The 27,883-nt window shown below is 41.0% G+C and overlaps 1 protein-coding gene across 1 annotated transcript in view; it reads left to right on the forward strand.

Annotated features, from left to right (window-relative positions):
* LOC135227001 (acid ceramidase-like) overlaps positions 1–27,883 on the forward strand; it is a 291,051-nt gene that overhangs the window by 200,212 nt on the left and 62,956 nt on the right. Inside the window, exon 7 of the mRNA XM_064266731.1 lies at positions 20,476–20,570. Coding sequence (XP_064122801.1) covers positions 20,476–20,570 — 95 coding nt within the window. The remainder of the gene's footprint in view (positions 1–20,475; positions 20,571–27,883) is intronic.

The raw sequence follows: 27,883 nt of genomic DNA on the forward strand, positions 1-27,883 counted from the left end.
ACAGCGCGATTTGAATACAATTATATATGAAATTTCGTTTTTGCTCTATCATATATCGCATTATTTATATATGATAATGATAATTCTTTTCATTTCTGATGGTTGATACTAAACTTCAGCCAATGACAAAAAAAGGAGCCAAAAATGAACTCTTAATCTTGAAAACTAAGCGGGCTGTGATTTTTTGAATAAAATTTTTTCCGCTTTCCTGCGCTCACTCTGAAACACCTCCGGCACACAGGAGACAAATTTTTTTTTTTTATTTTTTTACCGTTCTTGGTGTAAGAGGGTTAAGAAAAACAATGTTATTAAGAATAAATTGCTTGTGATGTGGAGGGCAAACAAAAAGGCATGGGTCACAAGGCTAATTGTCATTGAGTGGGTCAATGAAGTGTTTGGCCCTATGGTAAAAAAATACCTCCAGGGTAATCAGTTGCCCCTCAAGTGCCTCCTGGTAATGGAAAATGCTCCTGTGCATCCTCCTGGTTTGGAAGACCAGTTGCTGGGTGAATTTAAATTCATCACAGTTAAGTTCTTGCCCCCTAATACCACTCATCTCATCCAGCCCATGGACCAGCAAATCATCACAAACTTCAAGAAACTTCACACAAAAGCATTGTTCCAAAGATGCTTCGAAGTGACCTCAGATACTGAATTGACCCTGAGAGAGTTCTGGAAGGATCACTTCAATATCTTTAATTGCATAAGTCTTATAGATAAGGCTTGGCAGGGAGTGACTTAGGACAATGAACTCTGCTTGGAGAAAATTGTGGCCAGAGTGTTACCTCGAGAAGGATTTTGAAGGATTTGAGGCTGACCCTAAACCTATTGTGGAATCTTTTGTGTCTCTGGGAAAGTCCATGGGCTTAGATGTGAGTTGCTAGGATGTGGAAGAGCTAGTGGATGCCCACAGGGAAGAGCTAACCACTGAGGAGCTGCAAGACTTTCAGCAGGAACAGCAACAGGCAGCAGATGAGGAATCCGAGGAGGAGGGGCAGGATGAGAGAGGGGATACTATGCCTACTTCAGTGATTAAAGAAATGTTTGACAAGTGGAGCGATGTTAGAAATTTTGTTGAGAAGTTTCATCCTAACAAAGATGTTGCAATCCGTGTCTCTAACATGTTTAATGACAGTTCATTGTATCACTTTGGGCAGATTTTAAGGAGACGTCAGAAACAAATGTCTCTGGACAGTTTTGTTAATAGGAAATTACCTCATTTTTCTTAATGGAAACAATTTCAACCCATCTTTCTCAAGGGGGCCACATCTAAGTTGACTGTATAAGTTGGAACAGTGTGTCTGGAAAAAAATATGATGAAAAATTTTACAGGAACTAGATAATAGTATGGAAAAACTGAAGATGAACTGAACTAACATGACTATGGAATTAAGGTATTCAGGAAAAAATATGTTATTTTCATTATAAAATTAAGTTTCCTATACATATTTACCTAATTCAAATTACAGTAGTACCTCGAGATACGAAATTAATCCGTTCCGAGGCGCCTTTCGTATCATGAGTTTTTCGTATCTTGGACCACATTTTACATGTAAAATGGCTAATCCGTTCCAAGCCCTCCAAAAACACCCCAGTAAATTTCATAATAAAGCTAAATTGACCTATAAACAATGAAATACTACAACAATTTAGACCATTCAATACCTAAATTAAGAATAAAAATGCAAAACCTGTAAATGAAGTGTATATTAGTGTACAAGAAATATTATTACTGTAACGTAAAATGTGGAAGCTTACCTTTCAAGTGAGGCTATCTCCGAAAGTGGCGGCAGAGGAGGAGGACAAACGGCAGATATGTACACTTAACTTTACGAAACACATAGAAAACTGTCAAAAAGAAAAACAAACTAAAACTTTACAAAACACATATACAAAACTGTAAACACTTAACTTTACAAAAAACTTAAAATTTATTTGTCTTTTTTTGATTTTACATTTCTTTTTACTTTTTTATACTCTACGTAATTTCAATTTCTTCACCACCGAATGGATGCCAGTCCGTTTACGGAATTTTTTCGAACCACCCATGAGAAGCCTTGAAACTCTGGGGTTGCCGTTGTTGTCCCCTCTCCGCCGTCGTCTTCGGCTTGGACAATCAAATCGCCGAAAATAGCGCTGGCCTTCTGGCAGATTGCCGTCTCAGTTATCGTATCGCCATCGATTTCTTTGTCCTCGATCCATACAAGAAGCAGCCTTTCCATTTCATTATGCACATGGCTCCTCTTGTTGGACAAAATAGTCATGCCCTTGGAAGGTGTAGCTTGCTTGATGGCTTCCTTCTGCTTAAGGATGGTGCCTATCGTCGACGGAGTTTTGGCCGTATTCCTTAGCGATCACACTCAACCGCAAGCCAGCTTTATACTTTTTTATTATCTCCATCTTTGTCTCCATAGAAAGCATTCTCTTCTTTCTGTGAACTTCAGCAACTTTCTTGGGACCCATGACTATATGTACTGGTATGTAATTAAGTTACGTATGTAGTACGTATTCCTAATTAGGTTCTCACAACACGATAAAGTAGCACAACAAAATCACTAACGAATTTACGTTACTAAACGAAATCGTTGGACCGAACGAATGCCGCATGCGTACGATAAAGATTCTGGTACGAGGTGGCCGGGGTAGGGACACCACCACGTACGTACGTATAAGATGCATGATGGGAGGGATGCTGTCCAATAGAAGAGAAGGATCTCATGGCTTGGCTAGCATCAGGAACCAATGGGAGAGCAGGAAGATGGTGGCGAGTCTACTAGAACTAAGATGGCGGCGCGCAGCGCGAGTTTCAAAATTGTTATCGGGCGAATTTCGGACTTTCAGAAACCTTTCGCATCTTGAAAACTTTTCGTATGTAGAGCAGTAAAATTTTTCGTGTCAGCTTTCGTATCTCGAGTTTTTCGTAAGTTGAGCCTTTCGTATCTCGAGGTACCACTGTACATTTTATTGTGACACATCATCCTAACAAAGACGTTGCAATATGTGTCTCTAACGTGTTTAATGACAATGCTTTGCACCAGTTCAGGCAAATTTTAAAGAGATGTCAGAAACAAATGTCTCTGGAAAGTTTTGTTGTGTGACAGGGGTCCAGTGACTCTCAAGCTGGTCCTAGTGCCAGTAAAAAACCAAGTGGGGAAGTAACCCCAGACAGTCTACTAAAAATTGTAGAGAAGTAACCCTAGATAGGTTTTTGATATCTGATATCCTTTTGGAGGGGGATTCCCCTTCCAAACAATAACTCTCCTCCTCCTCTCCCCTCCTCTCCGTCTTCCATACGCTAACAAGAGTCTTCCATAAAGGTAAGAGTGATGTTAGATGTTCATTATTGGTTAAACATTCATATACACATGTATATTCATTTCTTATTGTTATCTGTATGTAAAACTGTGTTATTCCCTATTAAATGTATTTTTTTAAAAATATTTTTGGTGGTCTGGAATGTATTAATTCTATTTACATTATTCCTTTATGGGAATTGTTGTTTCGGTTTTCGTACATTTTCCACTTCATGGGAGGTTCCGAAACAGATTACATACGAAAACCAAAGTTCCACTGTACTAGTACTACATAGTTCAGTGGTTTTGCTACAAGGGTGGCACTGCAGAGCCTTGTAGCCATCTTGAATGGCCAAGTAACCGCACTAATAGAACAGGGGCTTAGTGCGAGTGAGTTTTTTTTCTATGCTGATCTCAATAATGGTATGATCTATGGCTTATAATTGTCAAAGTGGGCACAGGAATTCTTCAAGAGAAAATAGGGATAATATTTCACAGGTAACCAAGGCATAATGGAATTTATTAATGCTTTATTGAGGTATATGGGTTATGCTGAGCAATGATATCTATACCATTTGTCCTTCAAGAATGGTAGTGTGTGTAGCTATATCATTATGAGAAATATTTGGTAAATGAAATATTCAATGGTAGAAATTAGATATTGATATCCTGAAAAAAAATTTTATATGCTGCTATATATAAATGTTAGCTTTTTTTTTTAATAGAACACTACCATCATGTCTGTTGATAAGCTACAATAATCTATAGGAAATACTAATTCATGAGTACAGACTTCCTAAGCACTTTTATTCTCTTATTTAATTCTGATATTTCCTTAATGCTGTGACATCAGGAATGGTTTGCCCGCTGTGTCTCTGCTTCTGACGTCACATCAAACAAAGTTAGATTGTGTGGACGCAGCCCAAGTACACATTTTACACTCAAACCCAGTATCATCAGCAACAGAAACTTTATGATTACTTACTTAACGATATTAGAATGTAGAGATTTGACTCTATGCTCAGGAAAAATACCCAATTCCCACCCCTCCTTCTCGTTCCCATATGCCCCTACAGTGCGACATCTGTTGGGTCTTCCATTAGTTACATGTTTAACTGCTTCTGTGTTTCATAGTCAGCGGATTCATGTTCACTCTCTGGATGGCTAAGGGAATGGATTTTTGTGCACAATAGTACCATAAGTAGTCTAACTTGGTCTTTGCTTTTCTTTTGCTAATGCTTTAGCAAAAGAAAAGCAAAGACCTGCTCCTCTTAGGTTCAGGAAAAGCACTTTGAGATGTTAGAACAGATGTAAACCTCATTTTAGTCAGTTAAAGGTCTGTCTGAATTAAAGTTAGGGAACCATTTCAGGTCCCCCATAGTTTGCAATTATTTTTGCGTTGCTCTGTAAGAGGCAAGGTGTTGATGCTCTCATCCGTCCAAAGCCCAAGCGTGGGACTGCCGTGTAACAGTTGGAAGAATCCTCTGTCAGGGAATTGGCCAGTTCTTGGGGTGATGTAGTTCTGTGCCCTCTGTTACCTGCTTCTCATTTTATCATGTTTACAGTATCATTTAATGTGTTAGCCAAAAGATTGTTTTGGTAAACATTATTCTTCACAGCGTATGTGACTTCTGCCATCATTGGCACCTAATATGAGGTCAGAGCCGATAGGACTAATTATATAGGTATAGACAGTGATACAATCCCTGGTTATCGGCGGACTCTGTTGATGGTGAGCCGGTTTTATGGGGCTTGTCTAGCGGCATAAAATTGGCGATTTATGGTTCCATAATGCGGCGCCTTATGGCACCATAACATACCTAACAGAGGTGCCATTAACTGGTTATCAGCACCATAAGAGCCATAAAGCGCCGAGTTTCAGTTAACAGGTATTTTTTACTATCATTACCCTGGCAATAACCAGGGACTGCTTGTATTAATAATAATGTGTCTGTAGTGAGTTGTATTTGTTCTGATGTTATGTCAACTCAGTTGATTGTTAAACAATTCTCTTGTACATCTACTGCTCATTCTGAATCTTTGTCTGTTATTCCTCTTTCTCTGTTGAAATGCACTTGGTTTTTTGTTCTTTACATGCTTTTTATCAGCTATCAGGGAATCTCGTACTTCTCCCTTGATTAATGTTTCTCTTTCCAATCCTTCTATGGTTGCAGTATCTTTTGGTGTTTCCCAGCAAGAAATAATTCTAGCCACTTAGCTTTCCAAGGATGTCAAATGGGAATACTCTCAAGTCTGTTGACTCAAATTCGGATGAGACGTGAAAGTCGTAACTCCTCTTCCCCCGACTCCTAGCATTTCTTGTTTTCTTTGGCACTTTGTTTTCTTTTACTCAGCTGAATTGTGTTGACTCAGGTGGGTCACTTCAGAGTATATTTACCTGTCTCCCTTTCATTAAGACATGGATTCGTCGCCCTGTGGCAGAAGAAGTTTGTATCATAGGACTGTCCTCAAGTTTGTTGCCATTTGCTGGAGCTTTGTGCTTTGCTTTATCCTCATTCAATGGAGAAAAGAGGCCATATAGAGTATAAATACTGGGTAGGTCTCAGTTGTCTTCGAATGATGTAGCTCCAGTTAAGTATTTAGAGAACAAGAGCCCAAGCTTTTTCCTTCAATTAGAGTGTTTCAGAAGCTTTCCTATACTCTGGTGCACAAAGTTTCTTTCAAGTCTGCCAGCAATCTGGTTTTTAAAAGTCTTGGAGGACTGTCTCTTATGATACAGATGCTTTATCAGTGCTTAAACCATCTTGTCGAAGATTTGGATTTCTTGTCTCGTTCCATTGAACTTGAGACTGAAGAGTTGTAGAGGCTTTTGATATGGACACAATTGGGGCAATATGATGGGAAAAGATTTGGAGGTTGTTTATTCAGTGATACTAAACTTTTCCTTAACCTAGTTTATTTCCTTACTATTACAGAGTGGAAACTACAATTTTAATTATACAACTTCCCCAGCTATTATATAACTAAGAATTTCACTCGCCGGCAGTTAAAATCCCGAAATTCACGGGTTGCGTTAATTTTCTATTTGTTTTGGTTAGGTAACAGTGCCCCACTCACTTTTGGGGCAAGAGAGAGGCACAACATGGCAAAGAGGTCAGTTTGTTTCTGTCAGCCAATGGCTATGCTTGGCAGTTGCAGTTATTCTTGAAATTTTTTGTTGGACTTTCATTTTGTAATCACAATTGGTGAAGTACTCCCTTCTTGTATTAGCCATCTCAGAATTAGGTTTTTTGATAGAGAACTATTTTTTTGTTTTTGCTCTTTCCTTGGTGACCATCAGGTCTTAGTGTTTTTGACAATGTTGGACACAAGTTCTGCTAGTTTTAGGTATTGCACTAGAGGTTGCAAAACAAGGCTAACCAAGGAATCGTAGGATAATCACACTTTACAGGCAGTCCCCGGTTATTGGCGATCTGGCTTTATGGGGCTTGTCTAGCGCCATACAATCGCCAATTTATGGCGTCATAACGGGACGAGTTCCGGTTATCGGTGCCGTAAGGGTTCTTATGGCGTGCCATAAGCGCCATTATGGCGCCATAAATCACTGAGTTTTGGTTAATGGTAGTTTTCGCTTATCGGCCCACCCAGATAACTGGGGATTGCCTGTATGTACTAATTGTAGAGGGCAAATATGTTCATTTGATAATAAACGTAAAGAATGTGTTGATTGTCATTTGATGATAAATGTAATGGATGTGTTGATTATGATGAAAGGAAGTGGAAGAGTTTGGAATCTCATTTAACCCTTAAACGCCGAAGCGGTATTTTAAAAATCGTCTCCCGTATGCCGGCAGCATTCGCGAGTGAGCGCCAAAGCGGAAAATTTTTTTTTTTTTTAATCACAGCACGCTTAGTTTTCAAGATTAAGAGTTCATTTTTGGCTCCTATTTTTGTCATTGCCTGAAGTTTAGTATGCAACCATCAGAAATGAAAAAAAATATTATCATATATAAATATTGGGATATATGACAGCGCGGAAAAAAATTTCATATATAATTGTATACAAATCGCGCTGTGAGCAAAACGGTTAAAGCTAATGAGTGAATATTTTTTCATTGTATTGTACACTAAATTGCAATCATTTTGGTATAGAACACATTGTAAAACGATCAAGGCAACACAGAAAATATTATCACAAAATGATGCGTGAATTCGTAACGCGCGGACATAAAAAACGATGTTTTCAAAAATTCACCATAAATCGAAATATTGTGCTAGAGACTTCCCGTTTGTTGCAAAATGAAGGTAATTGATTGAATATTACTAGACTGTAAGTGTTGTAGCTTACAATTGCAGTTTTCGTCCATTTTGGTCAAGTTGAAGTTGACCAAAGGACGAATTTTTTCTATTTATCGTTATTTATATGAAAATATTTCAAAACTGATAAAAGCTACAACCATAGGTTGTTTTTTCTTTTATTCTACATGAAATTGCACACATTTTCATATATAAAACTTTATGTAACGGCTAATTTAAAATGGTGCAAACATTACGACAATCGGACGAAAAAATTTATGATTTTTTCGGAAGAGTTACCGCGTGGACGTAAGGAAAAAGTTTATTTCATAAATTCACCATAAATCAAAATATTGTGTTAGAGACTTCCAATTTGTTGCAAAATAAAGGTAAATGATTGAATATCACTAGAATTTAATAGTTTTAGCTTACAATTGCGTTTTTGGAAGCCTTTTGATGGTAACTTCCAGCAAGGTGTTAGAGGTTGCAATACTTCATATGAAATTCTGCCGAGGTTGTCACCTCAGAGATTCTTCTCATAGCGGTATTAAATTGCTATGTAGCCATAAATAAAGGAGGCTTTTTCACCGTCAGAAGGGAGCTGTAGAGTTGCCAATTGCTTGGGGTTTTCTAAAACTGGGATGACCAAGGCAAATGGTTTTAATTCAGTCTCTGGTCTTTTAATCACTACAAACTTCTGAAAATCTGTCTTTACAGGATTGATAATTTTGAAAAAGAAGGGACAGAAGGCTGGGACTCCTTGGTGAGTAACTTTGGTCTTGGTAATGGGTGTTTTCTATAGCTTTTAATGTTATAGACACAGGTAAGAAGACAGTTTCTGTTAGTGGTCTTTCACATGTATAGATTCGATCATAGTTTTTCTCTCATTAATTAGATATTTACTATAGGGAGAGAAAATGGGTACATACATCTAACCAGGGATTATTAGTATCATCAGGGATGAGTATTGAAGTCCTTGTCGTATTTTGATTTGAGGTTTTGTATGGAGAACTGACCAATTAGTGGTTTCTAGTCAGAATTCCAACAGTAGACCTTATTTGGGCAGCATTTGCATCCCCTCTCACTTTTGGGTTGTAGGATGCAGTGCTTTTACACTTTGGAGTGTACTGGGACTAACTTAAACTCCTTTTCAGAATCATGCGTCATGTCCCTCATACAGTGCCATTCTTTTGCAATGACATTTTCTGATGTTAGTATTCATATTTCTTAGGGAATTGATCGAATGCTGCAAGCTGTGCATCATGTTTTGGGAAGCTTGCACATTTTGACTGAGCATCAACAACTGAATTGTAACTGCCAGTTACCAAAAGGGCAGAAGTCCTGGGTAAGTTATAATACCCCTCCGGAAATATAGTAATATCAGTCAGAGTCAGATGGATCCTAGTATCCCATTTGGGATACTGCAAAGGGGGATAGAATTCCTTCTAGAAGGCTTCACCCATGGCTAGTTGAAATTTGTGTCCTGATCCATCTGGGTTCAGCAGTCATTTCGATGGCAGTGGCCGCTTCATATTTCATAGTAAGAATGACTCCACGTTAAAATTCCTCTATTTCCTCTGCAGGGTTAACCTGGGAGATAGTGGAGACTGATGCTACTGGGTTTTTGCCCAAACATAAAACACCTGGAAGGTACTGGGGATTGATGTAACTGGGTTTTGACCCAAACATAAATCTCGATCTGAGAAAAAGGGTTACTTATCTTCTGCTGAAGTTTTTTTGCAGGAAAGGTATAATTACCCCTTTCCTTAGCCCTACTGAATCCTAGGAATCACAGGACAGCTTAAAATCAGTAGTTTCATCCCTAAAACTTGCTGCCAGTTTGGTGCATATCTGTCGACCAACCAAATTTTCAATGGTCGTTACTAGACCATACCCATGGCAGGTGGTATGAGCCATACGCACTGGCACAAAATGAACCGAGCAACATGATATGGAACACTTGAATTGTGAGTCCTGCACAATGGCAGACCTGTAGTGATATAAAGCAAGTTGTTATTAGAAGCAGTCAGTATTAAATTGTCAATGAGGGACACCTTTGCAGTTCCTCGTACAGTTTCCATATTTGTAGTAGACTATTAGAAATCTGTTTTAACTTAAGGCCTTTGAGGTTAAGTTAGTTTTGACAGCCATATATGGCTGTATTAGTCCTTTTGCACTGTCTATATAAAATTTTAATTTGAATTGTCATACCATTTGGAGTAATATTCTATGTACTAATTTGTTTATAATTAGCCCAAGCCACTTTTCTAAATAGCTTTAGGTTATTTAATTATGCCTAGGATACTGTTTACATCCAGTCCTAGGATGTTCCCTAAATTGTTCTCTCTTAGCCTAGTATAGGGCATTGCCTAATCCAGATTATTCTAGATCAAATGTAAAGGCTATACAAAAACAGAAAGTCACATATAAAATCATAGTTAGGCTAACATCTTTTGTCTAACCCAGATTGTTTATATCCAGCCCTAGGCTATTCGGTCTACTATGTAAAACTAACTTTCAAATGTGAAACTCACTGACTTGAAATTTTTAATTAGGCTATCAACTTGTATAGGTTATTGTCTCATCCTGATTAATTAATTCAACTTTAAAGGTATGGGATTAACCAGATGTAATTTGTAGCCCTCAAGAAAGGCTGCTACATCATAGCCCATTTGGTCTGTGTACTGTTTTTGGTCTACTATATAAAAGGGTTTTTGACAAAGGAAAAATCTATTTCTAGGGGAAGACCTGTGTCGCCGAGTGAAATGTCCCTATAGCACTCATTTCTAGGTATAAATAAATGCTAAATTTACCAGAGAAAAAAGCCATATGGAATGGTAGAGTTACTACCTCCAGCTCACTCACCCTCATAGGGTGTAGGTATAGCACAGGGGCGAGTGGAAACCACTATCACAGATGCTTTGCCAATTAGAAGTCTCCTCTCAAAATCCCCCTCTAGAGAGGTGCCGTTACAACGTCTACCTTCCGCTCGCTACTACTACCTCTGCCAGAAACCCTCGTTCCTGAAATACGCACCCAGGCTTGGGCCAGCTAAAGGGTGGGGAAAGGAAAAAGAGAGGGATGGGTTCACTGGGCGACACAGGTCTTCCCCCAGAAATAGATTTTTCCTTTGTCAAAATCCCTTTTCTGGGCTCGACCTGTCGGCCATTGAAATAGTAACAGAGAATTGGCCATACAAGCTTGGAAATAAAATGCAAACAAAAATTTATATGAAAGGAAAATAAAAATTTTCTTAAAATTATTGTTTTAATAACCAAGGTAAGGATAACAAATTACAAATGGTAAAAAGCACCTAATATGACCAAATCCATAATATTATGGGAAAATGTAACAGGTAATGAACATAAAAACAAATATATTAATGAACTATGTACATGTGCAGGAGTGGGTTGATGAGCAATCCAGTCCGGAACAAAAGGCAGAAAGGCAGGCATTACAAGCGAGGCAGGTAGGTGAGAGCAAGTACCAAAAGATAATTGATAGCAAAAAAATAAAATACAGATTTAAGAGTTACATAACTAGGCCGTATCAGGGGAGACAATGTTCCCTGCAGCCACTGCCAAATATTTAAGGGCCTCTAGAGTTTTCAGAGATAGTGGTGTTTAAATACTGTCAGGGATTTCCAACCCGTATATTTTTTAAGATTCTCGAAGTTCATATGATGAAAATAATTAACTGAGGTAGCCACTGCCCGGATATCATGGACATGAGGGACTGAATCCGGATTGGCTTGTTTAATAAAATAAAGAATTTGTTGTCTGATGGCCTTCAAGGAAATGGTTCCACCCTTCTCTCTAATAAAAAGAGGACCTGAAGACTTTTTAGAAGTTCTGCCCAGATAAGATTTTAATGTAATAATAGGACATAATGATGGGTCCTGTGGAAGAGGGACAATCTTCCATGGAGACCACCTGTTTTGTGGGTCTTCATTCTTTGCTAAGAATTTCCGATCTGTTGAGAGCAGAACTTCTCCTGACGGGAGGAAATCAATATGATTTGGTTCTCTAGAGAGAGCTGACAGTTCAGATATTCTGGCGCCTGAGGCCAGACTCATTAAAAATAATGTTTTCCTGAGAAGGGTTATATATGAGCATGATTCGTTATCAGTATCTGAAGCCAACCTGAGTACGTCATTTAAAAACCAGGAGACCGTGTGAGGGCGGTCTACCGGTCTCTGACGAGCACATGCTCTAGGGATAGACAAGAAATACGAATCTGTTAGATCAATATTAAAGCTAAACTGAAATGAAATTGTCAGATTCGTGGTCATCTTCTGGACTATCTGATTCTTATAGAAAGATGGCTAGCTTCCTTACTGCCGAATCATACTGCCTGAGTGTTGATTCTCTTTTGTCTGACTCCACGAACAGGGTGTTTAGTGAGTCAATACTAGCATCCTTCTGTGCCGCAAACTTCATGAAGTCCATAAAGTTAGGGCATTCAGAATTCTTGAGGAAGCTGACGCAGTCTGAGTTTGTACTATTTGAGTCGTTTTTGGGTTGGGAATCCGTCTGGGACAGAGTTTCAACTCTAGTAGAAGAGGAAACCAATTGCTCTTCGGCCAGTTGGGTGCTACCAATGCTATCTGTCCTCTGAAAGATCTGAGTTTGTGTAGAACTTTCAGCAAGCAGCAAGAGGTTTATTGGCAGAAATAGGTAAATCTTCTGCCAATTGTTACAGTCTATGGACATCGCATCTGTGGCGTGAGCCAGAGGATCCAAATTGGGAGCCACATAACACGGAAGTTTGTGATTGTACTCCGTGGCGAACAGGTCTGCCTGAAGGCCCGGGATTTGTTGGCAAATCCAATTGAATGATTTTGTATCCAAGGACCACTCCGACTCCAGTGGAGTTGTTCTGGACAGTGAGTCCGCGATGACATTCCGTACTCCTGCCAGGTGAGTAGCTGACAGGTGCCAGTGATGTTTCATTGCCAACGAAAAAATTGCAATCATCACATGATTTATTGGGCTCGACTTGGAGCCTCCTCTGTTCATGCAATAAACTATTACTGCGCTGTCCGAGACTAGTCTGATATGAATGTTCCTGGCCGGAGCTAGTCGTTTCAGGGTCAGAAAAATGGCCATTGCCTCTAGTACGTTGATGTGGAACTGGCGGAATGTTGTCGACCATGTTCCTTGAACCTCTCTGAACCCATCCGTTCAGAGAGGCGTCCGTGTGGACTATCAGAGACGGCAGGGGAAATTGTAGTGGCACTGATTTGGAAAGACTCCGGACTTCCGTCCATGGGCGGTGTCTTTTCCTTAGAATTGGCGGAATCAGGGAGATTTTGTCTCTGAACTTGTTGTTGGCTCTTTTCCGCCAAACCCGATTGATATCCTTCAGTCTGGCTTTCAACGGAACATCTGTTATTGAAGCAAACTGAAGTGAACCTAAGATTCTCTCTTGGGTACGGTGAGAAGCCCGTTTGTTCTTGAGGAATTGTCTCGTAGCTTTTGCTATCTCTCTGCACTTCTTTGGCGGAAGAGTAGTTTGTGTGTGGTTAGGTCCCATTGAATTCCCAACCATTGAAAGCGAGACGCCGGAATGAGACGGAACTTTTCCTTGTTTATCTGGAAACCCAGGTAGTCTAGGAATTTTATTACTTTGGCTGTTGCCTTGCGACATTCCTCGTCGTTGGTTGCCCAAATAAGCCAGTCATCTAGGTAAGCTACTAACATCACCCCCTGAGCTCTTAGTTCCTGTACTACTGTCTCTCCTAGTTTGGTGAATATTCTGGGCGCTATGTTGAGCTCGAGTGGCATGACTCTGAACGAGTAAGCTTGTGTTCCTAGTTTGAAGCCTAGGTATGGAGAGAAGTTTCTTGCTATCGGTACATGATAGTAAGCGTCTGTAAGATCGTTAGAGGTAGTGACGACCCCACGGGGAAGTAAGGTCCGCACCTGCGAGACGGTTAGCATGCAGAACTTGTCGCATTGAATGTATGAGTTGAGACGGGACAAGTCCAGAATCACTCTTCGTTTGTCCGAGTCCTTCTTCGGTACACTGAACAAACGTCCTTGAAATTTCAGGTGACTGACTTTCTTTATTGCCTTCTTTTGAAGAAAGTCTTTGGCATAGTCTAGGAGGTCTGTCATTGGAATCTGATGGAAACTGACTGGTGGAGGAGGCCCTTTCTTCCATCTCCACCCCAGACCTTTCAATACAATACTGTGGGCCCACGTACTGAAGGTCCAATGGTCCCGGGAGAGGTAGTCTCCTGCCTACCTGCAGAGACTCATTGACTGGTTGAGGTCTTACTTCCTCTGCCTCCTCTGAAGCCTCTGCCTCTTGAGAGAACTCTAGAGCCAGCTCTCTACCAGTAAGCACCTCTGGCCCTACTACCCCTTGCGGGCCTATTATAGCCTCGAAATGCCCCCTGTGTTTCAAAGAAGGCGTTGGAGGCTGGGGAAGTCACAAGGGCAGCCGAACTCGAGGGCTGTTGAGTCGGTTGACTCTGCAGCAGAACAAACTGCTGTTGTGGTTGTGCCTTGGATGTCAAAGGCTTGCTCATTTGGGAGACAGGAACTGCCTGTACCACTGCTTGAGGCTGAGAGGTCTGGAAAGGCTGATACTTCCTAGGCCTCTTCCTACTTTTGGGTTGTGGTCCGGGGGTCTCGAACTTCCTTTTGAAGGGAAGTCCCCAGCGGACACGAAGGTTCTGGTTACCCCTAGCTGCCTTGCTGAGGACGCTGTTAACCACGTCCTCAGGAAAGAGGTTGGCCCCCCAGATCGATGCCTTTATGAGCTTGTTAGGCTCATGTCTGATGGAGGCATTAGCAAAGACATGCTTCCTGCAGGCTCGTCTAGCCACTATGAAATCATACAGCTCGATTGATAAGCCTGCAGCAGCGACTTCGTCAGGACCCGGAATAGAGGCTCCTCTGCAAAGACAGAAGCTGTCAACTCTGCATTGGTGACTGAGTTAATTGACCTGCTCAGCCTGCATCTTGCTTCGAATTCTGCCTTAATCATGGTGTCTGGAATTCTAGGCAAACGTTCACTGAATTGTGTGGAGGCACACTCCGGGTAGAGTTTGCCCACTGTGAACGTTGCCTGAGCGCCAACCCAACACTCCAGATCTCCGAGAAAGAGCAAAGAGGTAGCCTCCGTCTCTTAGCTGAGGCATGGGTTTATCCTCCATTCCGGCTTGCAGTGTCAATTCTGCAATCTTTGATGTGCAAGGAGTCGGGACGTTATCCGGCGCTACGGACATGGTATAGCAACCTTTGGGAGGCGTCAACTTGGTGTTGACGCACTCCCATTCCATAAGGGTGTGGACCCATGCCGACTGAGCCTGATCTTTAGGGTAGATCATTGTCTCTTTTGGGACCTTGTCTACCCTGACCAACGCTTCCTCGGCTAGTCTAGCGTAGCCCGGGAAGGGGAATTGTAGGCCCGGCGGGAAGAACTCATAGCCTTCCACGGGTCGGGTTCTGCAACCCTCAATTGTAAACCTGCCCCCTGAAAATGGAGCATGTATAGCCAACCGCCATGGGTTGCTATTCTCAAATAGTGGGAGCTTGGATGCGTCCGGCACCGCAAAGGACTGCGGTGTGCTTCCAGACTGGATAAATCCGGTCACCAATTCCTCCTGGGCTTGTAATCTTTGGGTCAGAGACAGGATGGACTGTCCAGATGTCTCTAGACCAGAGGTGAGTTGAGTGGACATTTATTGAAGTCTCGAGTCCACTACTTCGCTCATCTTCTGCATGAGAAGAGTGGCGAAAGCTTCCTGGTCGAAGCCGCACTCCGTCGGTCTGGCTTTAGAAGTCTTAGCTCTCAACCCCTTGGGTGGGGGAGTAGCTTTGGCCGAGGAAGTCGAAGGCTTGGGGGCCAGTGACGACCTGGCGGAGCCTGCCGGAGAAGGCTTGGCTGGTCTAACTGCCTTCGGCAGAGACTTCGTCTCCAAGGTTTTCACCATGGGGACTTCCCAGAGAAGCCCTGAAAAAGAAGAAGAAGGAGAAGGAGTTGGGCTGAAGGAGAGAACGTTAGCCCCACGACTACCTGCCTCACTTACCTCCCTACCTTCCTCCTGGTCCTCGATGGCCATGGGCTCCCGGTGCAGGCTGATGGCCGCCACCTCCTCCGTCATGTCATCGCACAAGCCCTCTTGGTCCTACGGGGAGGCTTGGGTCTCTTGGCGGATCCGCTCTATGATGGGAGCCGCTACTGCTGCCGAAACCTTGGCATTCGGGTAGAGGAGGGAGCACATCTCCTCCAACAGCACATAGAGTTGGCCGAATTCCATGTTCCTTCCAAACCCCACTACCCAGGCCTTAAGGCCGTAACACACCATGCAGGCTTCTGGGTACCAGACCACGTGTCCCTCCAGGTGGATGACGCAGCTGGCACGAGACCGGCAGACCTCATGCCCATACGGTTTATAAAGGACGGCTGGGCACCCCACCTCCTGGCAGCGAACCATTTGTAGGTGGGAAAGATACATGAGTATCGTCAAATAATGCCGCCAGAGTTATTTCTGGCGGTATGTGTACACTTAAACTAGTTACTTAACCAGCTAAAGGTAATATCAACTATAATCTTCAAATTACTTGTTATTAATAAAGCTATAACCGGCGGAGTGGGCCTGATACGAGCAGAACAGGGAAACAAGGCAAAACCTAAGCCTGAGTCTGATCGCACCAGAGTAGAGTAACAATTCCCAACCAGTTGGAAGCGCATTCTCTGCACCCAGTTCCACCCCCACCGGAGTGGGCAGCAGCGATAACATAGAAGACGGAAAACAGAGCGGCGGAAACAACGGTACGTAGAACTCCGGTGTATACATCCTGGCGCATGTGATGGTAGACCACACTTCGCCGGAATAAACACAGGCCCGGAGAGATACCAACAGAAGCTACATAAAAAATTTTTCTTAAAATTAAGCTCTGAATGTCTCCGCCTACTCTGGAATCCATAATCTCGTTATCACAATAGCTATAACCGGCGGGGTTGGCCTGATACGAGCAGAACAGGGAAAATAGGTAAAACCTAAGCCAGAGTCTGATCGCACCAGAGAAGAGTAGTAGTTCCAAGTCAATTAGAAACGCATCTTTAAGCCTAGTTCTGCCCTCACCGGAGTGGGGAAGCAGCGATAACACTAGAGAAGTACGGAAAACAGAGCGGCAGAACAGCGGTACGTAAATTCCGGTGTATAGCCTCCTGGCGGGTGTGATGGTAGACCACACCTCGCCAGAAAAAACACAAGCCCGGAGACATACCAACAGAGATTACATAATCTACTAATCCCCCAATCTCCTCCGACTAATCCCCAGGACCGTGCTCTACGCTCTAGCTGTTGTTCATCGGTAGGATTACTTGGGCAGTGAGCTAACAAAGCAGCGCCAGAACGAGTCCGGGATGGGGGGGTGATGTCCGGAGGAGAGTGGACTAGTCGTGATCGCCTGGCCACAGCAACTGATCAGTGAATACCACTTCTCGAGAAGCTTTTAACTAGCCTACTACTAAAGGGGGCAGAAGACGGTAGGCCAACAGGCATCCTAAAGGGGGCAATGGCCCAGGCTACGCTCAACAAAATTTAATTCATAAAATAATTTATGAGGAATTATTGAAAAAAGGGGGGGGAAGAAAACCGCACCCAGATAAGATCCCACCCCAACCCTCCGAAATCGGTACAGATCCGGTCAGGTAGGCTAAGATGGCTCCTATAAGGACATCATGAAGAGGACGCCTAGAACCTAACTTAACCCTCCAAAATCAAATCTACCGATCTGGTCAGGTTAGATAGGCCTAACCCCTACATACGTAACAAGAGAGGAACTCTCTAGTCCTGGGCCACCCTCCAAGCAAACATATTTGCCTGGTTGGGTTGGCAGTACTAGGAGCCACTAAGGGTGGTGGGATATACAAAGCCCGCTTAGCCTACCCTCCAAAACCTAGCCTAGGTCTGGTCGGATAGGCTAGGGTAGGACATCGTGAAGAACTTCCAACCTCATCAAATATAATCGAAAGACTATAATCGAAAACTAAACTAGAAATATACATGCATGAGCACCGTGCATCCAAAATGGCGGATTCGTAAGAGCGTCATACCCGGCTCCCATGAACAAGAGTCTTAAAATAAGGGCCAAATATGGATGCATCGTTGCCCCAACGTGTTCAAAAACAATAAATGGAATACTCAACTTAGATGAAGAAGCTTCTTGGTCGAGGGAAGACATGATGCTTTGCAAAAACACTTCCTGGAGACAGCAAAAACAGCGCGTGCAGACACGATGAGTGCTAATTCAGTTATGAGGGTTTCTGGCAGAGGTAGTAGTAGCGAGCGGAAGGTAGACTTTGTAACGGCACCTCTCTAGAGGGGGATTTTGAGAGAGGAGACTTCTAATTGGCAAAGCATCTGTGATAGTGGTTTCCACTCGCCCCTGTGCTATACCGACACCCTATGAGGGTGAGTGAGCTGGAGGTAGTAACTCTAGCATTCCATATGGCTTTTTTTCTCTGTTATATTTAGCATTTATTTATACCTAGAAATGAGTGCTATAGGGACATTTCACAGGTCGAGCCCAGAAAACAGTAACTTACTACGTAATGTGAAACTTTATAGTTAGACAATCGCCTAGTGTATAGGTTATTGTCTAATCCTGATTAATTAACTGTTTTTGGTCAACTATAGCTAGGCTAGCAGGTTATTGTCTAATCATTCTAGATTATTTAGTCCATTTTAAGGATATGCACATTATAGCGTATTGTATTAAGACTGCTTAAGTATTCAGGATATAATGAAAAGGAAAAATGACTGTAGCCTTTTATCTAATCCTAAGGTCTTTGGTGTAAACTTAGGCTACTGCCACCTTAGGCCCATAACCTAACAAGTTATGTCCTTAAATGTGACCTTAGTTCAGGTTACTGCCTAACCCAGGTTATTTTTGTTCACCTTTAAGGATATATAATCCTAGGTTATAGGCTACAGACAATATCTGCTACTGTCTAGCTAACATATTCTCACTGCCTGGTAAGCTATTGCTGACATCATTATCTGAAAGGATTATCTGTATTAATAATAATTGTTGAACATTTCTTTAGATAAAATTTCCAAATAGAATGATAAATTCTTCAAAACAATTTTCACTTCTACAAATAGCTAATGATCACAAAACGTAAGAAGCGCCAATGTGTACTGGCAAAAAAGTCGGTTTACAACTTTTTACGGACAATAAAACCATTGTCCCATGGTCCAAACTAAAAAATGTTTGAACTGGAACTTGAAATTATGCACTTAGCTGTTAACTTTGATGTTTCCATGAACTAAAGTGTTGAAATCAATAAGCAAAGACAGAAACTCTCAGACCAAATGAACATTAATTGTTAGCGCCGATGTGTACTGGTGAAAAACGACGGTTTATGGCTTTTCATGCACAATCAAGTCATTGTTCCACATTATAAGCTAAAAAAATTTTAACTGAAACTTAAAATTGTACACTTAGCCTTCCACTTATATATTTCCATGAACCTCAGTAATAAAATCAATAGCTAAGTGAAGAATGAAATTCTCGGAGCTAGCCTAACTATCATGAATTATAATCGACGTGTGCTGCTGAAACAAGCTGATTATGGCTTTTGACACAATAAATCATTGCTTCAGTCTAACTAAATAATTTTTAACTGGAACTTACAATTATGCACTTAGCTGAACCAATAAGCGAAGTCCTTGACCGACCAGAAAGGAAATGGCAACTCCGTCAGATTTTGGTCGTATGTAAACTATGACTGTGTGTATTCGCAGAACCACTTCTTCTTCTACTTGCATTTTGTAGTAGGTAAACTGAGTATATTAGCATTCACTGAGGATAATAGAAAGTACCCTCTTATCTTGAGCCCATTTATACTCTATCACGTGTTATAATGTAATGTGTATCATATGACACAATACCCAGCCACAAGACCAATTAAGAGAATTCTTTGACATAGTCTGGTCAACTTGGAGCTCTGGATAGACCATGGAAAGGGTAATCCTTGTAGACGAGACAGTGCCTACATTATCAAAATTACAAGTATAACTGACATACTACCATAAAAGATAAGAACTAAAACCAACAGCAACCCCTTGGTATATTTATGAGCAAATTTATAAAATGACGTTATGTGAGAGAGGAAGGCAGCACATGCTCCCTTGAAGAGCATTCATTTAGGCTGTATTTTAAATCGTGGCTTTTAATATTTTGGGGAAGCGCGAAGGTACATATACATATATTGTGTAGGAGCATAACAGTAGTTATTTTTAGTTGACTGTGGTTTTATAGGGCTTATGGAACCTGTCACAGTATCCCCTCACACTGCTTCTGTTTCATTCTGGGTGAATTGGAGTGGTTTTCTCCACAAGGCTGCTCTTTGCTGAACACCTATAAGAGCCTTGCTCCCTGAACAGAATCTGGCAGCAAAAAGATCCAGAAAGGATTCCAGACCTAGTAAGAATGTTTGGGCTTCATGCAAGAAACCTTTAGTTCGATTGGCTGAGTGGATTTTGCCTAGTTGTACTACCTACCATCCTCTTCTGAATTTGAGAATCAACTGTATTTAACAGTAGGAAAGATTCATCCCAAATGATATAAATTTTCATGATAAAATTAATTATTTGGATGCTAACCTACTGTTTAAGTAGACCCCAACCAGCCTCCCCACAACTTTGTAGGTTGTCAGTGAGAATTCAGACAAGAGATAAAACATTCATAACACACCAGATGGAGATCAGGTGTACTAAACAGTCATCCGGGTGGCCATCAATTTTTTGTTCAGTGCTGTCTTACCTATCAATGTGGAGATATAAGCTATCTTTAATAGTAGGTAAGTATTCCAAATTTTATGAAAATGTTCATAATATTCATTAAATGCTTATTATATTTAATAAATACCAATATTTTAATCCTAATTTTTATCCCAGGGCAAGTTTACCTTCAGCTTCGATGAACGTTTTAAAGCTAATGGTGGTTTTGTTGGTATATTAGAATGGATTCTCTTCAATGATCATACTCAGAAGTAAGTAAAATTTTATTACTAGAGTTTACTCTTAACAAAAGATATTTTGTAAATGATAGCTTTTGGATCTGTTAGGGGAAAAAATTGATTAAGATTTCTTTTGGGATGTTACTTTAATTAGGAAAATTGGTGCTCTGCATGTCATTGAGTAGCACTGCAGATGAGCCCTATTTTTGTTTTTTGATACAAGTATATATACATATTTTTTTTAAAACTTCACCAAGTGCAGTAATCCCTTGATTATCCGGATTAGTAGAGCCAAGGCCCTTTTGGATAAAGGCAAGTAAAAAAATCTTGGCATGTGCAAGGGAAACTTCATACCCTTCCTTGCCTAACCTCATCATTACAGCATAACTGTAAACACTAAATATCCTTGTAAACTTATGTAAACAGCAACTATCTTACCTTATTTTCCCATATTTTTAACAAAATAAACCATAAATACTGCATTTAAAAACAAAAGAAACAAACCCCTTCTTTTTCTCTTCTATGCGACACTCAGTATGGTAGACTACACTTTTTTTTCAATTGCTGTAAAAATACAAACGTCTTTTTTCATGTCTATGCAGCACAGTACAATAGTTTGCACAAACAATTTCTATCCTTTTCCCCTAAATACATCTTGCACAAAAACAAATTAACCCCTTTTTATCTTGAACGTGACACACAGTACAGCAGGCTACACTATGTTTATCATTTGCTGCAAACTATGTAAAATACATCATGCTGTACACAAAAAAGTAAACCATTTTTTTTTTCTCATTTTCAATGCAATACAATAGTTTACACAAACTCTTTTTAATCATTTCCCCAAATTACATTGTACACAAAAAAGTAGTAACCCTTTCTTTTTCTCTCATACGCAACATGCAATATGGCTTGCTACACAGTGTTTTTCATTTGCCCCAAATGTTGTAAAACACATTATACCGTACACAAAATAAAAACACCTACACAAGTTCATACCTTCGCCTTTACATAGAATTTAGCTTGCAGACGCGAGCTGAAATGGCTGTTAAACTTCCAGATAAGGTCGTTAACTATTGATGGTAGGGGGAGGCCTTGCCCACTCGTCAGTCTGCATTTCACTTTGCTTTAAACTGCTGTCATATGAAGATTGCTGCGCTTCTCTGCTTGACTGCTGTTCATTTACTATGCTTTTTATTTTTGTTATATTTGAAATATATTTTGTAATTGTTGAATTAATATATAAACCTCTACTGTGGATAGGAAATTACAAATTATTGGGTGCTGCCCAGGGAAGGACAGGCCGTGTAAATTGTTTCTCTCTTTTCTATCAAGATTGATCCTCATAATGCTTGTGTCGTGCTGTAGGCATAACCAAGAGTCATGTTCACAGTGCCAGATCAGGCTTTCTGAAAAGTTGGTCTGGTTTCTAGGAGGAAAAAGAGAGAGAGGAAAGTTTCTACAGTGTCATCTGAGTGTGATATTCTGTCAGTGACACTGAAGATTCTCTTTGGATCCTTCTTACCTCCAGCCAAACTTCCATGTGCTGTTACTACTCCCAAAGGAGGGGTCTCCCCCTCACCAACTCCTACTGCTATTTGGTAAAGAGCAGCTGAAGGAAGGAAAATGATCAGCCCGGTTCCTCTAGCAGTCTCTCTTCACTCAGAGGAGTTGTCCATGGGTGAACACTCGCTCTTGGTGCATAGGGATGCTGCCTCACCTAGCCCAACCTTTGTTGCAGGTGCTGTGGAGACCAAGGGACTTGGGGAGCTCTGGCCCTCATTAGGCCTCTTTGGGAGTGTGTCTGTTCTAAATGATCACTTGGAGGCTGTGCAAGACCTTCCAGTTCTGGCTGCCAGCTGGGTCCTGTGAGAGAAGGTTAGCAGAAAGCATGCAGGTGTTCCCTTAACCCTTCCTGCTCTTCAAAGAGAGCAACCCAGGGGTCCCATGATAGTGGCCTGACCCATCTGGCCCAGTCAGGCAAGGCAAGGGGAAGTTCCCACCTCAGTCTTCTTGTATAAAAGCCTTGGCTTCTAATACAGGCAGTCCCTGGGTTATGTCGGGGTTCCATTCCTGAGGCACAACGGAAGATGGCAAACAACATAAGTTGGAACACCATATTAAAAAATTTATTAAAATAAAAAAAAAATAAAAAAGATAAAAGCCTTACCTTGAATCCTTTGGTTGTTTTGAAAACTTCCCAATTGATTTACATACCTTTCTTCTGGTGAGGTGTGCATCCATGATCTTGTAGAATTTCCTCCAAAAATGTTCAAATATTCTTTATCCACTTGTATACAGCCCTGTACTGTATGTGGGAGCTTGAAAATTGTGTAAAAGAATGTATAAAAATTAAAAAGTTAAGAATTCCTTACTGTTAATTTGAAATTTTCTTTTGTTATAACCACTGGAAAAATGTTGGTGTGGCCATAATGCCCGGAGTTCTGGAATGTAAAAAACAGGTTTTGACATAGGAAAAACCTATTTTTGGTAGACACTGTTGAGTCCTGAAAGGAGTTACCCTCCATGGTATGCCAGCACTCTCCATGGTGACTAGACTAATATCAAAGAAATACAGTGGTACCTCGAGATACGAAATTAATCCGTTCCGAGGCGGCCTTCGTATAATGAGTTTTTCGTATCTTGGAAGAACACATTTTACCTGTTAAAATGGCTAATCCGTTTCAAGCCCTCCAAAACACCCCATTAAATTTCATAATAAAGCTAAATTGACCTATAAACAATGAAATACTACAACAATTTGGACCATTCAATACCTAAATTAAGAATAAAAATTGAAAACCTGTAAATAAAGTGTATATTAGTGTACAAGAAATATTATTACTGTAACGTAAAATGTGGAAGCTTACCTTTCGAGTGAGGCTATCTCCGATAGTGGCGGCAGAGGAGGAGGAGGACAAACGGCAGATAACGTACGTACGTACGTACACTTAACTTTATGAAAACACACAAAAAATTTAAGGAAAACCATAAAAACTAAAATTTACGAAACACTTTAACAAAACTGTAACACTTAAACTTACAAAAAATCTAGAAATTACGTAAACATTTTTTTTCTTCTTTTTTTTATTTTTTAACTTTTGTTTTTTTTTTTACTTTTACGTAGGCTTTTTTTTTTTTTTTTTTTTTTTTTTTTTTTTTTTTTTTTTTTTTTTTTTTTTTTTTTTTTTTTTTTTTTTTTTTTTTTTTTTTTTTTTTTTTTTTTTTTTTTACAGAATTTCAACTTCATCACCGCTTTCAACGTTCTGTTTTCATCACTTGGTTCTTCCTTTTTGCTTTCAACTTTCTGTTTTTTATCACTTGGTTCTTCCTTTTTGCTTACTCCTGCTAATGCTGAAGGCCTCTTTTAAAAATAACGATCCAAGGAAGATTGCTTCTGCCTACTTTTCACAATGTTCCTGAAACGACTCAAGCAAACGTCATCGACTGCGCAAGCACGACCTGTGTGAGCCTTTTCGGGGTGTCTTTTTTTTCGATAAACAATTGCACTTTATGAAAAGCGCCTAGAATATCCTTAATTTCTGCGTTGTCATAGGCTCCTCCTCCTCTTCCTCGCCGCTGCTAGAGAACTCCTCTTGAACGACGTTTAAGTTGCATGGCCTCCAACTCCTTCAGGCCATCCGTCGTAAGCTCCTCTTGGTGCTCCTCGAGAAGGTCGTTGATGTCGTCCTCGTCGACGACCAGCCCCATGGACTTACCGAGTGCAACGATCTCATCAAGATCTGGTTCCAAAACAGTTTCGGGATCATCAACTGTTTCTGACTCTGCAGTACCAAGCTTCGCCCACGTCGAATCCCTCGAAGTCCTCTGGCGGATACGGCATCAGGCCAGAGTTTCCTCCACAAGGAATTCAAGGTTCGCCTCGAAACCTCCTGCCAAGCTAGGTCAATGAGTCGGATGCAAATGACGATGTCGCCCCAAATGCTCCTTCCAAATGACGCAAGGTGAGGTTTGTGGTATCGGTGATGTCGAAACATCTCTTGAAAAGATGTTTCGTGTACAGCTTCTTAAAGTTCGCAATCACTTGCTGGTCCATGGGCTGGAGGAGAGGGGTGGTGTTGGGCGGAAGAAAAAGAATCTTAACGAAGGAATACTCCGCTAGGATATCTTCCTCGAGGCCAGGAGGGTGGGAGGGGCATTGTCCAACACCAGCAGACATTTCAGGGGGAGGCGCTTCTCTTCCAAAAAACTCTTCACAGTCGGGCCGAAACACAGATTTACCCACTCCGTGAACAAAAGCCTCGTTACCCATGGGCCTTTTGCATTAGCCCCTCCACATCACTGGAAGCTTCTCCTTCAGCACCTTGTGGGCCTTGAAGGCTCGAGGAGTCTCAGAATGATACACCAGTAGGGGCTTCACCTTGCAATCCCCACTGGCGTTTGAACAAAGTGCAAGCGCAAGCCTGTCTTTCATAGGCTTATGCCCGGGTAGCTTCCTCTCTTCCTCCGTGATGTACGTCCGACGAGGCATTTTTTTCCAAAAAGGCCAGTCTCATCACAATTGAAGACTTGCTGAGAACTGTAGCCGCCCTTGGTCATCATCTCGTCGAAAGTCTTCTTAAATGCTTCGGCCGCTTTCGTGTCCGAGCTGGCAGCCTCCCCATGACGCACCACCGAATGGATGCCAGTCCGTTTACGAAATTTCTCGAACCAGCCATGCGAAGCCTTGAACTCTGGGGTTGGCGTTGAAGTCCCTTCCCCTCCCTCATCTTCCGCCTGCTCAATCAAATCGCCGAAAATAGCACTGGCCTTGTGAGCGATTGCTGTCTCCGTTACTGTATCGCCAGCGATTTCTTTGTCTTTTATCCAGATGAGGAGCAGCCGTTCCATCTCGTCGTGCACATGGCTCCTCTTGCTGGACAAAATAGTGATGCCCTTCGATGGTGTAGTTGCTTTGATGGCATCCTTCTGTTTAAGGATGGTGCCTATTGTCGACGGATTACGGCCGTATTCCTTTGCGATCACACTCAATCGCATACCAGCTTCATACTTCTTTATGATCTCCATCTTTGTCTCCAGAGACAGCATGCGCTTCTTTCTTTCCGTGAATTTCAACTTTCTTGGGACCCATGACTATGTTAATTTTATGTAAAGTTACACAAATACGTAATAATACAGTCTTCGCACAACACAATAATATGTAGCTGCAACGAAATCACTAACGAATTTACGTTACTAACGAAATCGTTGGGCGAACGAATGCCGATTGCGTACAGTAAAGTTTCGGGTGCGGAGTGGCCGAGCTAAGGGACGCCAGCGCGTACGTATAGAAGATGCATGATGGGAGGGATGCTGTCCAATCAGAGAGAAGGATCTCATGGCTTGGCTAGCATCAGGAACCAATGGGAGAGCAGGAGGATGGTGGCGAGTCTACTAGCACTAAGATGGCGGCGTGCGGCGCGAGTTTCAAAATTGTTATCGGGAGAATCTCGGACTTTCAGAAACCTTTCGTATCTTGAAAACTTTTTGTATGTAGAGCAGTAAAATTTTTCACATTGGCTTTCGTAACTTGGATTTTTCGTAAGTTGAGCCTTTCGTATCTCGAGGTACTACTGTATCTTCTAGCCTGGGCTTGTATCTGGGTATTGTGTGGTAATGCTAAACACTATGACACGTGATAAAGTAGAATGGACTCAGACAAAATGGCATTTTTTTTTATCTTCAGCAAGGCTGTGCCCAGTTTTTCCCACATCAAAATCTGCAAGAAGTGTCCAATGCACATGCATGTCAGCCATCTTGTTTACGACCGAGCCAGTTAAAAACAATAAACCATTACTCTCTGTTGGTCAATGCAGGATGATACCTTGCCCAAATCCCATACCTTTTTGCCAGGGAAATAGAAGGATTTTGAGGACTCAACAGAGACTGCCAAAAATATATTTTTCCTACAACAGACTTTTTTTTATAGTGTACTTGCTTGTTGTCTTCGTCAAGAAGCTTTACAAAGAAATCAACAGGTGATGCAAGGCTTAAGCTCTCAAAATTTTAATCCCAACAACCCACAGGGTCAAACCACAAGGTTTGGTAACAAAAAACAAGAAACTAAACAAGAACGTACATTTTTAGGGGGAAGTTCTGTTATGACTTACCTAATTATGCTGGGTATGGTTGTAGTCTTGTTGCACCTTCCCCAGCGATAGTCAGCATACCCACACTTTAGAAAGACCCCTGGTTTCCTGCTGTAGTGCCTATGGGGTCAGGACTAACCATACCACCTGATACACAGTGTAGTTAAATTTGTTCGAGTTCATGGCAGTAGTGGTTTAAGATACTGTCTCTTGATGACCACCCTGTAAATCAAGAAACCTCTTCGAAAGAGACATCTCTGATGTATTTACTATCCTAATACCTATCATGCAAACTAGGAAAGGAGTGTGGGTATCCCTTTTTAACCCTTAAATGCCGAAGCAGTATTTTAACCCTTAAACGCCGAAGGGGTATATTAAAAATCACCTTCCGTGTGCCGAGGCGGTCTCGGAGTGAGCGCGGAAGCGGAAAAAATATTTTTTTCCAAATATCACAGCGCGTTTAGTTTTCAAGATTAACAGTTCATTTTTGGCTCCTTTTTTCGTCATTGGCTGAAGTTTAGTATGCAACCATCAGAAATGAAGAAAATTAACATTATCATATATAAATAATGTGATATATGATAGCACAAAAACAAAATTTCATATATAATTGTATTCAAATCGCGCTGTGCGCAAAACGGTTAAAGATAACGAGTTAATTTTTTTTTGTTGTGATGTACACTAAATTGTGATCATTTTGGTATATAACACATTGTAAAACGATAAAAGCAACACAGAGAAAATATTATAAAAAAATAAATGCATGAATTTGTAACACGCAGACGTAAACAAATATTTTTTTCAAAAGTTCACCATAAATCTAAATATTGTCCTAGAGACTTCCAATTTCTTTCAAAATGAAGACAAATGATTGAATATTACCATACTGTAAGAGTATTAGCTTACAAATGCAGTTTTCGACCATATCTGACGAGTTAAAGTTGACCGAATGTCGAATTTTTTTATATATATTTTTTTATATGCAATTATTTCGGAAATAAGAAAAGCTACAACCTTCAAATATTTTTGGTTTTATTCTACATAAAATTGCGCACATTTTCATCATTAAAACTCTATGAAATGCCTAATATGAAACGGAGCAAATATTCCGAGAATGGGACGTACGCATTTCGGAGATTTGTGGCGGAGAATCCGTGCGCGGAGGGAAGGAAAGTTTTCTTTTTAAATTCACCATAAATCTAAATATTGTGCTAGAGACTTCGAATTTGTTTCAAGATGAAGATAAATGACTGAATT

The sequence above is a fragment of the Macrobrachium nipponense genome, chromosome 15 (assembly GCF_015104395.2).
Source record: "Macrobrachium nipponense isolate FS-2020 chromosome 15, ASM1510439v2, whole genome shotgun sequence".
NCBI lineage: Eukaryota > Metazoa > Arthropoda > Malacostraca > Decapoda > Palaemonidae > Macrobrachium > Macrobrachium nipponense.